Source organism: Balaenoptera physalus, assembly GCF_965194825.1.
Source record: "Balaenoptera physalus genome assembly, chromosome: 1".
NCBI classification, from domain to species: domain Eukaryota; kingdom Metazoa; phylum Chordata; class Mammalia; order Artiodactyla; family Balaenopteridae; genus Balaenoptera; species Balaenoptera physalus.
In genome coordinates, this window is record NC_138882.1 from 169,560,693 (window position 1) to 169,573,428 (window position 12,736).

Here is a 12,736-nt window from a genome sequence, read left to right on the forward strand (position 1 = left end):
TGTCACGACAAAGGAGGGAGCCCTGGAACAGAGCAGAGTCTAGACTCAGACCCATGGCCAAGGTTTCAAACCCGTTGAGAGAGACAGCCTGGATTATCCAGGCACAGGCATCTTCATTCAGGTACTCGTGAGCGCTATCAGAAGCGTCAGGCGTAGCCCAGGCAGTGGGGCTACCAGAGTGAAGAGGAACTGCCCCCGCGCTCGTGGGAGTCATGTTCTAGTTGGGGAGAGGAGTAGTCAACAAATAAATAAAGTATAGACTGTAATAAATGCTAAGGAGGAAAGAAGCAGAGCATGTTGATAGAACATGGAAGAGGCCACTTTAGGTAGGTGGTGGGATAATTGAGGGTCCATTTGGAAAAAATAATGAACCGATAAACCTCAACAAATGAAACTCCACAAGTGCTGAGAAAATATTAAAGTTTTGCTTTCTAATCATATAGGGAAGAAGAGGGTTTGCCCAAGCGTACCATGACATCCAATATCCTTAAAGGAAAATATTAACATTTGATTACATAGAATGAGTAACTTCTATACCAAAAAAGACACCATAAACAAAATTTCAAGGAAAAAGAGATACCAGCTGCTGGGAGAAAATGTCAGCAACAAATATATAAAAGAGAAATTAAAATATATAAAGATAATAAATAAAAATTATAATGAGTGAACAGAATTTAAAGACAAGTAACTCAAGCTGGGTAAAGGATGTGAAGATATACAAATGACCAATAAATATGTGCAGAGATACGCAACCTTACTGAATTATCTAAATTTAAAACACTAGTGAGATTCCATTTCGGTTTAGCAGATGAGCAAGTATATTAATATAGAATATATTTACATTATAATATCTGATGTTGGTAAGGTGAAGTTTAGAGAGAACAGTCATATGAATACTGTTCGGGGGGAATGTAAATGACACAATCACTTAAGAAAATAACTGAGCAGGATTTATCAACAACTTTAAATATATTGTATACCCGTCCCCCCGACCAAAGTATTTCTACAAGCCAACTGAAATATTAACATAAATGTGAAACACTACATAAAGATGGGAATGTTCCTTGCAGTTTTATGTGAAATAGTGAAATATAGCAATGTACATTTCTACAGGAAAAAAATGAAGTAGATGTATATCTCCATTATATAGTATTAAGTGAAGGAAGTTACATAAAACTATGTAAAATATAGTCCCATGGCGGGGGGAATGTATGTGTGCACACTGAAAAAAATCTGGACGTATTTGCACCAAACCTAATATCAAGTGGAAGGTTCTAGAGAACAGATTGGTTTGTGTGAGAGAGACTTCTTAAAAATTCAGGACATCTGTATATTGTTAGCCTTTTTCTGCCTTGAACATATCTTATTTTTATAATTTTAGAGGACATTTTTAAAAGGATATAGTGATAAATGGATTGGATCCTGGAACAGAAAAAGGGCATCAGTGGAAACACTGGTGAAATCCAAATCAAGTCGGGAGTTGAGTTCATAGTAATGTACCATGTTGGTTTCTTAGTTGTGACAAATGTACCAGGGAAATGGAAGACGTTAACCAGGGCAGAAGTGGTAAGGGGTCTATAAGAATTCTCTGTATTATCTTTGCAACGTTTCTGTAAGCCTAAAATTAATCCGAAATAAAAAATTCATTAGGAGAGAGAGAGACAGAGAGACAGGCTGGTATCCAAGTTCTGCTCTGGGAAGCAGAGGTGTAGGTTCACCCTTGCCCTCACTGCAGCTGGACCAGCTTCTCGAAGGTCCTGCCATAACCCCTGACCTTTATTTCCCCCACACTCACCTTTCTTAAGACTTAGATTTTTAGAGCAGGCTTACGTTCACAGCAAAGCTGAAAGTACAGAGATTTCCCATTCACTCCCTGCCCCACACCTGCACAGCTTCCCCCATTATCAGCATCCCCCATCAGAGGGGTACATTTGTTACAACTGCTGAACCTACATTCATTGACACATCATTATCACCAAAAATCCATAGTTTATATTAGGGTTTGCTCTTCGTGCCCATATTCTATAGATTTGAACAAATGTGTAATGTCATGTATCCACTATTACAGTATCGTAAGTGTATTTCCATTCCCCTAAAAATCCTCTGTGCTCTACCAGTTTATCCCCTCTCCCTGACCTAGCCTCTGGCAATCACTGACCTTTTTACTATTTCCATAGTTTTGCCTTTTTCAGAATGTTATGTACTTGGAATCATACAGTATGTAGCCTTTTCAGAATGGCTTCTTTCACTTAGTAATATGGATTTAAGGTTCCTCTATGTCTTTTCAAGGCTTGATAGTTCATATCTTTTTAGCACTGAATAATATTCCATCGTCTGGATGTACCATAGTTTATTTATCCATTCATCTACTGAAAGACATCCTGGTTGCTCCCAAGTTTTGGCAATTATGAATAAAGCTGCTGTAAACATCTGTGTGCAGGGCTTTGCGTGGAAATCAGTTTTCAACTCCTTTGGGTAAATACCGACGAGCACAATTTCTGGATCGTATGGTAAGAGTGTGTTTAGTTTTGTAAGAAACTGCCAAACTGTCTTCGCAAGTGGCTGTACCATTTTGCATTCCCACCAGCAATGATGAGAGTCCCCGTTGCCCCACATCCTCATCAGCATTTGGTGCTGTCAGTGTTCTGAATTCTAGCCATTCTAATAGGCGTATAGTGGTATCTTATTGCTTTTTTCATTTGCATTTCCCCGATGACATACGATGTGGAACATCTTTTCACATGCTTATGTGTCATTGGTATATCTTCTTTAGTGAGGTATCTGGTAAACTGTAGCCCATTTTTTAATCATGTTGTTTTCTTACTGTTGAGTGTTAAGAATTCTTTGTATAGAATTGGCTCTCCATATCTGCATGTTCAGGATCCACAGATTCAACCTACCTCAGATGGAAAAGATTTGAAAAAACGCCACAAAGTTCCAAAAAGCAAACTTGAATTGGCCATGCACAGGCAACTATTTACATGGCATTTACATTATATTTACAACTATTTACATAGCATTAATGTTGTATGAAGTATTATAAGTAATCTAAAAATTATTTGAAGTATACAGGAAGGTGTTCTATGCAAATACTAGGCCATTCTGTATAAGGAATTTGAGCACCCTCAGGTTTTGGTATCTTGTTATCTTGCAGAGCAGCAATGTTTAATTTTAATGGAGTCCAGCTTATCACTTGTTTTCTTCATGGATTGTGCCTTTGGTGTTGTATCTAGTAAGTTGTCACTATACCCAAGGGCATCTGAGTTTTCCCTTATGTGATCTTCTAGGAGTTTTATAGTTTTACGTTTACATGTAGGTCTGCGATCTGTTTCGAGTTAATCTTTGTGAAGGGTATAAAGTCTGTGTCTAGATTCATTTTTGCATGTGGGTGTCCAGTAGTTTCAGCACCATTTGTTGAAAAGACTATCTTTGCTCCATTGTATTGCCTTTGCTCCTTTGTTAAAGATCAATTGGCTATATTAATATGAGTCTATTTCTGGACTTTTGATTTATTTGTCTGTTATTTCACTGATATCACGCTCTCTTGACTACTGTAGCTTTATAGTAAGTCTTGACATTAGGTAGTGTCAGTTCTCCAAATGTGTTCTTCTTCAATGTTGTGCTGGCTCTTCTGGCTCTTTTGCCTCTCCATATAAACTTTAGAGTCAATTTGTCAATATCCGCAAAATAACTTGCTGGGCTTTTGACTGAGTATTTGTTTTTTTACCTCTATCCTTTATCCCCAGATCCTGCCTTCTCAGCATCCCCTTCCAATTAGAATGATATGGATAGGGGCTCAGGAGCGAGGCCTGGGGACTGCCGTGTAGAGTAGAGGAGATGGGTGGGGTTTTACAGTGGCAACAGGAAGCTCCATAATAATAAGCAGGATGCACACAATCTATCCTCCCTCACCCTTGTTCCCATTTTCTAGTGACCTCCAATGGGTGGAGCAGGCTGGATGGAAATTGAGAGGAAAATTCTCTCTAATCCTCTTCCTTCCTGCGAGTCTTTCTTAGGTGTATGACTTTGCCTGAATGGAAGCCCCTGGGAAGAAGGGGCTGAGCCCCGAGTGACCACCTGCTTCTTCTCTCCGTTCAGACTCCACTTCCTGGTCTTTGACACGGAGGAGCTCCATGACGTGTTGCGCATCTGGGATGGGCCCGTGGAGAGTGGGGTTCTGCTGAAGGAGCTCAGTGGCCCGGCCCTGCCCAAGGACCTGCACAGCACCTTCAACTTGGTCGTTCTGCAGTTCAGCACCGACTTCTTCACCAGCAAGCAGGGTTTTGCCATTCAGTTCTCAGGTCTGTGCCCACCTTCCGCCAACCTCCATCCATCGGTCCTGCCGTAACCCCCCTTCCTCCTCCCTCAAGTCCCTTCTTTCCTCCATCTCTCCACTCGGGTAAAGATATTTATTGAGCATTTGCTCTGTGCCTGGCCCATGGGTAGTGCTTGTTCTGATATCTGTGCCGAGCTTGCTCTGAGGGGAGGGGAGACAGGTAGGTGAATAGACACTGACATACAAATCAACAAGTATCTGGAGGGAGAAATGTGAGCTATAATGGTCACCTTGGAGCATCAAGGAAGATGTTCCAGGAAAGGTGATGCCCAAGCTCCAAGCGGAAGGATGAGTAGAAGTTACAGAAGAAAAGACAGTATTTCAGGAGGGCATAGTCAACTGTGGCGTGGATTTAGAGTTGCCATGGAGCTGGACTTGGAGGATTCGTGAGTCCTTATTAGATGAGAAAGAGAAAAAAGGGCATCCTGGGTGCAAAGAGCGTGTGAATGTGTGAGAGGCAGGATAACGGGCTCTGGAAGTGGAGGGTGGTCCACTGTGGCTGAAACGTGAAGAGTGGGGAGGGAGGCAGGGGAGGGACAGCCGACACTGGTTTGGAGCACAGTCACAGAAGAGCTGAGCTGACGTGTCACACACTCTTGTTCTTAGTTTGGTGCACATCTCAGTAAGGACTGGAAGCCAAATATGAGTAATCTAAATTCAATTAATTATGTACTGCAGTAGCCAGTTATGGCGGAGCATGACAGAGAGCTACCAAAAATGGGCAATGCTCAAACGTCCAAGTCCCAACACTGGCTCGTTTCTATGATTGGTCCTGCCTCTCCCTGGGATGCATCATCTCATCTCCTCTGAAGTGCCTCTTCCATCACTCATCTGCCTGCCCGAGTGACTCTGCCTCGGTCTATGCTTATGTTTATTATACAGCAGCTGTCCTCATTACCATCTCCTTACTCCACTGCGTGTATGTGAGAGGGGGGTTTCCATGGTGATGCCAGAGCGAGGCTGTGTGGCACCTGGGCCATGGCTTTGCCTCCACACTCTCGCGTGGTAGGTGTATCAGCTAAGGGTGGTTGGGTATAGCTCTAGCACCAGTAAAGCTGTAATGGCATTACAGAGCCTACTTCTAGCTCTTTCCTGCCTCTGTCTTCCCCATGGAGAAGAGCATTTAGCAGCGTGTGTGGCAAACGAGGGTCCCCAGGATCATGTTCCTGAGTACTCATTAACTTGCCCACTTAACACTCATGCAGGCTGCCAGCCTCTCGAGGAAGAGCTCCTTGTGGAGTTCATTGGGAGTCTTCTGACTGGAAATCCCCGCACCCATTCACCCATGGAGAGGGTCCCCGGGAACCAATGAGTAACATTGAACTCACCTAAGGTTAGGGTCCCAATGTGGGGCGACAAGAGAGTCATTTTAGATAAGCATTTCCCAACACCTGTTCCCAGGGGTTCCATGGACAATTAATTGGTATTTAAAGGAAAAGGAAGTCTGTGTGATCAAGTCATGTCAGGAAGGTGCTTAGGTTGAGGCAGACCTAAAGAGGTTATCTGTAATTCGGAGCCTCCGAGAGCATTTGTTCTGCTAATGCAGATGCATTAGGAAGGTGTCTGGTAGGTCACAATTCTCAAACATATTTCATCATGGATGACTTTTTTCTAGGCCATCTCAAGAGACTAGCATTTCATGGAACGAACTTTGGAGACTGCTGGGGTAAGCAATAGAAGGATCTCCCAGCAGTAAGGAGAGTAGAATGCTAGAGACAGCTCAGTCCACTCGCTGGGGGGAGGAGAATGGGGAATAATTAAGCCAGACATGTATTTTCTCTGTGCTCAAGCTGATGGGTATGGCTTTAAAAAAGGAAGAAAAAAAAAAAAAAGAGCCCATCATTGTACCGGCAAATTCCCCCGCGGATTTGCATTATCTGACCTCCAATGTGTCCTTGCAGTTGCCACTTGGGACAGAGTCCCCGGGCGCTCTGGTGAGCCGTGCCTTCGCCCAGCAGCTTCAGCTGCTTTCTCATGCATTGCCCAACTCGTAGAAGCCCTGTTGTCCTTCAAGGTTCATCTCAGATGCCACTTCTTCCTAAGCTCCCCATTCACAACAAATTGCTGTCGCCGATGGCACCCCCAGCACTCAACTTCTATTTCTTCAGCACGTTGCCGATTCCAGGCACCTGGCCTTGCCTGGGAGCTGGCCACCTATTTGCCAGCTCACAGAAAGCTCTTAGAGGGTAGGGGCCACCTCATGCCCATCAGACTCCTGCACAGTGTGTGTATGCAGCAGGAGGTCACTCACCACTTACTGGACCATTGGGCACAGGAAGACTTGAACAAATGAAAGGATGTTTCTCTCTAACACAAGAGTTTCTTTGGGCAAGCCATCCTGAACATCACTTAGGCCCACAGAGAGGGGAGTGGGCAAAACTACCTGGCCTGGTGTGCTGGTGTACCCGAGGTTCGGAAAAGGTCACCTTCCCTGTTGCTGTCATCACTTAGCAAATACCAGCACTACCCTAGGGAAGAGAGACCGGCTCACCCCATGTTAACGTTATAGTGTGTGTTTGACGGGGGATTGTACAGAAATGCCAGGGACGATTAGTGCAGGCTTGGCTTTATTGAGTAAACATGACTGTGTAACATCTAACATCCTGTGTGTACTACGTGGATCCAGCCGCTCCCTGGAGGCTTTGCCAAGCAGCTCACATTCAGGAGCATTAAAGGGAGAAAGTGAGAACGAAAAAAGGTGAGAGGGAGCACAGAAGGAGAGGAGAGCATAATCACTGCCATCTATAGAGCCGGCACCGCCCTAAACTCTCTACAACATTATCTCTTATAATTTTCACAAAAACCATAAAGTACAGGCATCATCATTAATCCATGTTGCAGATGTGGGCTCTGAGGCCCAGAGAGGTTTCTCATTCAAGGTCATCTAGTTAATAAGTAGCAGAGCCTGGGTCAAAACGCCTGTGTCTGATTCCCAAACCTAGGCCCTTAATCATCGCACCCCATTGCCTCCCCTATAAATAATCTTTCTGAGTATGGTCACAAGAGTGAGCTATTTTTCTTCCAGGGAATCATTTACATGTGTACGCTGTAAAGCTAGAGATGAAAGCTAAGTCTGTTTTTAATTGGGTAGGAAGAAGATTGGTTCTTGTTTGACTTTATAAATAAATTCAGTAAGTATCTGATGGTGATAGTTTGTTCATTTATTTATTCACCCAAGAAATATTTACTGAACACCACTGTGTGCCAGGTGCCACTCTAGGCCCTGGAGAGACAGTTGAGATCAAAACAGCCAAGGTCTCTATTCCTGTAGAGATGCACAAGGGATCTACAATAAAGAGGCAAACACATGATCTAGCAAGATGATTACAGATGGTGTTATGAAGAGAACAAAACAGGATAATGTGACAAATTTGATGGAAGGGGGTTAAGGGATGAGCCCAGAAGGTGATCAAAGAGGCCTGTCTGAGAAGAGGATATTGGAGCTGAAAACTGAATGACAGGATGGAGCTGGCATGGGGAGATGTATGGCAAGAGCATTCCAGGCAGAAGGGCCAGCAGGTGCAAAGGCCCCTGAGGGCAGGGATAGGGGGAAGATGGAGGGGGCTAAGCTGGCTGTATTGGAAGGAGATTTTACCAATGTGCCTGGAGCATAGTGATAGCAGATCATTGAGGGTGTTAATGATTTAAAGCTGGATCAAAGCAAAGGGTAGGTTTAAAATGTGATCTCAAAAGAAGAGAGTGTAAGAGACCATAAACCGGGGGTCGGTAAGCTTTTTCTGTGAAAGGACAGGTGGTAAATCTTTTTCTGTGAAAGTCCAGGCTTTGTGGACCACATGATCTCTGTCATAACAACTCCACTCTGCTGTCAGAGCACGAAAGCAGCTGTAGACAATATGTAAACAAGTGAGCATGCCTGTGTTCCAATAAAACTTTATTTGTAAGAACAGGCATAGAGCCAGATTTGGCTGTGGACCTCAGTTTGTTGCATACTGTCTTAGCCGTTACTGGGTGTAAGGTATTAGATACTCCAACTCCAGACTCGTCCATGCAATCCTAGATGGTATAATTAGTGCTATTAGTGTATACAGTTGCCCTGGGCTTTTCCACCGAAGCCATCCTAATAGCAGAGGAGAGTAAATGTATATCCCCAGGAGATCTGAGGTATGTAGGAAGCATAAAATCTCTTTGCGGCTTCCTGGTTTGCTTAAGAACTAATGTGAATCTTACATTCTACTCCATAATAAATTCACTTGTCTTAGTGTAAAAGTTATTTTTCCCAGAATTTCTGAGAAAAACTGACCCTCCAAGCCAATGAACCTTAGGGATCCTGTGTCCTCCAGAACCTTCTGTCCCTGGGGCCTGCCGACCACAGCCTGTGAATGATGACACAGGCGGGGACCGCGGAGGCAGCCAGGGTTGATACAGCTGCCTCAGAATCTTTTCTCTGGAGTTCCAGTTGTACCATTTCCTTTGGTGTGTTTTCTCATGCTGCATTTTGTCCATTTGTTCCCTCAGTCGTGCTTTTATTATTTATTCCTCCCTTCCATCATTCATTTGATGTTTGCTTTTAAAACACCTTCTCTGTATTATGCTGTCTGGTATTAGACTACAAACATCTCCCAAATTCCTGAGGTTTTAGAATTTTTAATGCATCCCAACTACTTATACTTATTTTGGACTTTGTCACTTGCTACAAACACCAGAATCCTCTCGGGTTTCGGTCTGGTGAGTTGTTGGTTGTTTGCCATACGAGGGAGAACATGACCTTCACCCGACCTTAGTAACTCCAAGCATCTTCTCAACCACTGCTCAGCATTCAGGCAGGCCAACTCCCAAACTCCTTTGCAGACCTTTCTGGTTGAATATTGGAGTTTATGCTTAATTACCTTGTCACTCCCTCACACGGATCACGTTAGCTACATTTTGCAAAATTGCAAAGCTGATCTATGTAATAAGGCTTGTATCGTTAAACCAAATTGAACTCAGTCCTACAGTCATAGCGATGCAGTCATGCTTAACTCATAGTATAGTATCCCAGGACAGGTGGATGATGGTGATGGTGAGGGTACCAATAGAGTAAGTGATGGTCACAAGTAGTGGTGGAGGTGGTGACAGTAATGGGCGTGAGAACGGAGATGGTGGCGCTGTTGCTGCAGCTGATTACACCGGCGGGAGGTGATGGAGATTGCAACAGTGGCCCTGGTGATGGACGTGGTGATGTCAGTGAGGGTGGTGAGCCAGAAGCCTCACTGTCGGGCAGACACCTAGGCAACCCCACTTCCTCCTCTGTTTTCTTATCCCAGTGTCCACAGCAACATCCTGCAATGACCCTGGGGTCCCCCAGAATGGGAGCCGGAGTGGCAACAGTTGGGAAGCCGGTGACTCCACGGTGTTCCAGTGTGACCCCGGCTATGCGCTGCAGGGAAGTGCAGAGATCAGCTGTGTGAAGATCGAGAACAGATTCTTCTGGCAGCCCAGCCCGCCAACGTGCATCGGTACAAAGCAGCTGCAGTGTGAACCCTGCCCTCTGGTCCCACCACTTGTGTGCTCCAGACCTCCTACCCCCTTAAGTGGTAGCTGCATCTTGAGCCTGGCCAGGAGAGTCAGAAGAGCTGAAAGTTGCAGAAAACTCAAAGTCTACTCTTCTTCGCATGTCTATGTATACACACACTCACTCGCATTCACACACCCACACTCTACACACTATGAATTCGTCACTCTCCAAAATGGTCCCAAAGATTTTTAAGCCAAGTGTGCCTGTCCCTCTTCTCCTGACCCAGACCATATAGATTGGAAGGAGGACTGTGGGTCACCTCGGGTAGCAAGGGTCTTCAGGTTCTCAAATGACCCTTCTATTACCTGGAGCGCTAGAAGGGCACCCACAGACCTGGAGGTAAAGGAAAGACCTTTGCTCTTCCTCTTGGCAAGGAAATTATTGGTTGCCTGGCTTTTGGTTCTCCAGATCTGTCCTTAGTCCTTAAATCTCCCCATTTGCCAGATGAAGCAGTGGAGGCTCTGTGATGTGTCCAAGGTCATGTAGCTCATAAGGGTTGGTGCCTGAGGAATCGATCCTGCTCCCCAGTTCCTTAAGGCTGGGAGGAGGAAGGAACTTGAAGGGAGAGGAGGACAGGAAAGAAAGAGAAAGTGATGGAAACAAACGTTCCAGGGGCTCATGTCCACCTGGCTCTTTTCCTCAGGCAAAATACTGAGTGCAGTTCTCTGCTGTATGAGCGATGGCAGACAGTTGTGGAGTCCTTACTGTGTGCAACTGGACATTTACTTACAAAACCTCACTTAACTTTCCCTGCAGCTCTCTGTAATGAGTACTGTTCCCTCATTTTACAGTACAGTAGACTGAAGCTTAGGCGACTGAGTATCTTGCCTCAAATCACAGAGCCAGGATATGGCAGAGCCAAGAGTCACACCCACATCAGTCTGAATGCAAAGCTTTTCATTTTCCTACCTCCCACACTGATTCCCACCCCGGAGATGGGCTCAGGGGACTTCCCGAGATGCACCCCAACATTGCCCACCCCAGCGACGCCCTGCACCTCTTTGCACACAGACTCAGGGGAGGGGCTGTCCAAGCGTCTGAGGACTGGCCTTTGCTGGGCATGCTCTGAGGCCTGGTGTTAACACTAAGTCCGGTCCCTCGGTGGCAATGAGGAGTCACATGGGTATGTGTGGTTGGATCTCCGTGAATGTACTGCAGACAGGAAGGTGAGACCTGGGTTCCAGAGCAAGCTCAGCTCTCAACTATGTGTTGTGATACGTTGAGAGAGTATAGGATATTGAAGAAGACAGATCCAGGTTTAGTTCCTGGCTCTGCCATTTACTAGTTCAGTAGCCTTGGGGAAATTGCTTCAACTCTCTGACCCAGTAAACGTGCAGCCAGCAGAGCAGAGAGGTTAATTCAGCTTTCGTTACCCACTCTTCTGCGCTCGGCGTGGGGAAATGTTCCTCGCAACTAAGTGAACATCTGCCTGTCCTCTCAAACAGTCTGCAAATCCCAGTGACAAGCCCCTCATTTCCAGCTCCCTTGGCAGTCTGCCAGGACGGGTCTGGCTGGTCTTCACCCCCCTTCATTATAGGGAGGAAGCAAAGGGAGATAACAAACGTTTATTGAGCGTCATCCCCATGATAGGTGCTGGGCTAGACGTTGTACCTACGTATTCACAAATGAAATCACCGTGCGGTAAGTTTAGAGCTCGGGTTCTGGATTCCAACTGCCTGGGTTCGAGTCCCGCTTCACCATGACAAACTGTGTAGCCTTAGACAAATCACTTCATCTCCCTGCGCCTCATTTTCCTGCCCTGTAAAACAGGGAAGATGATAGTACCTACCTCATGGGGTTGTTTTGAGAATGGAATAAGATAATGCTGTAAAGCACTTAGAACCATGCCTGGTTCCTAGTAAACATTGTGTATGTTAGAGGCCATTATCGTCATTATTCTTTCTCTTTTTTTTTTTATTTCATAGATTAGGTAACAGAGGCTCATAGAGGTGGGATAGTCTTGCACAAACTCACAGCTAGGAGGTAGCCGGGTCAAAATTGGAACCCAGGACTGTGCAACATCGAAATCGGTGGTCTTTTTCACAACTCGCACCTGTCGGCACAGCCTGCCCGCTTTTTAGCCGCCTGGAATGATCACCTGTTCCCATTCCAACCTGGGCAACGTGGTTTGTAAGGTCAAGCCTGGGCCTGAGGATGGAGCCTGCCTTCTCCTTCTAACTCAGTGGGGAGCAGACAGGGCCTGACTGTGGGGCAAGGGGGCGCCAGTGCCCAGGATTGGAAGGGAGACCTGGCTTCTGGTCCAGCTTGGTTCCCAGCCCCAGCCCTGAGTACCCGCTGAAAGGATGGGGTGCCACTGGGATGTCACCAAGGCCTCACTTAGTCTCCTACAGCTCAGTTGTCCTGCTGGCCAGCGCCTGGGCCTAGAAGGGGAAGGGGGACTTTGTGTCCCTCAGCCAGCCCCGCCCAAGCAGCGGGACCTGTCTGTCCTGTGGGTGAAGCAGCCCAGGAGGCCAGCCAGGGCCTTGAGGACAACTGGCAGAGGGCGGTGAGGCCCACGCCGGGGTCCTGAGTGGGAAGCAGATGCCTGACTGTCCGATACTGGGGAGCCATCTGGCAGGGAGCTGGGCCAGGGCGGGGGACACGAACCCAAACACACTGAGGGCACTTTGGGGGTTGGCGGAAGAATAACGGGAGCAGTTCTGAAACACCCAGATTGACCCCACCTGTGGCAGCTTAAGGGAAGGAACCCCTGGGCTGTAAAGGTAGGTCGTGCCTACCAGCCCTTGCCCGAATGGAGGCATTGTTGGGAAGATGCCCCGGTAGCTGGGACCGCAGCCATGACTGGGCTTCCTACTCTCACTGGCTGCATCACTGTGTTTCTAGCCCAGACTGGGTAGGGCCACTCTCTGTGGACTGCGCTGTGT

The 12,736-nt window shown here is 46.2% G+C and overlaps 1 protein-coding gene across 2 annotated transcripts in view; it reads left to right on the forward strand.

The window, feature by feature from the left end:
- CSMD2 (CUB and Sushi multiple domains 2) overlaps window positions 1-12,736 on the forward strand; it is a 652,460-nt gene that overhangs the window by 477,799 nt on the left and 161,925 nt on the right. For both annotated transcript variants that reach the window (XM_082415250.1, XM_082415251.1), the window contains exons 26-27: window positions 4,099-4,301; window positions 9,601-9,792. In XM_082415250.1, coding sequence (XP_082271376.1) covers window positions 4,099-4,301; window positions 9,601-9,792 — 395 coding nt within the window. The remainder of the gene's footprint in view (window positions 1-4,098; window positions 4,302-9,600; window positions 9,793-12,736) is intronic.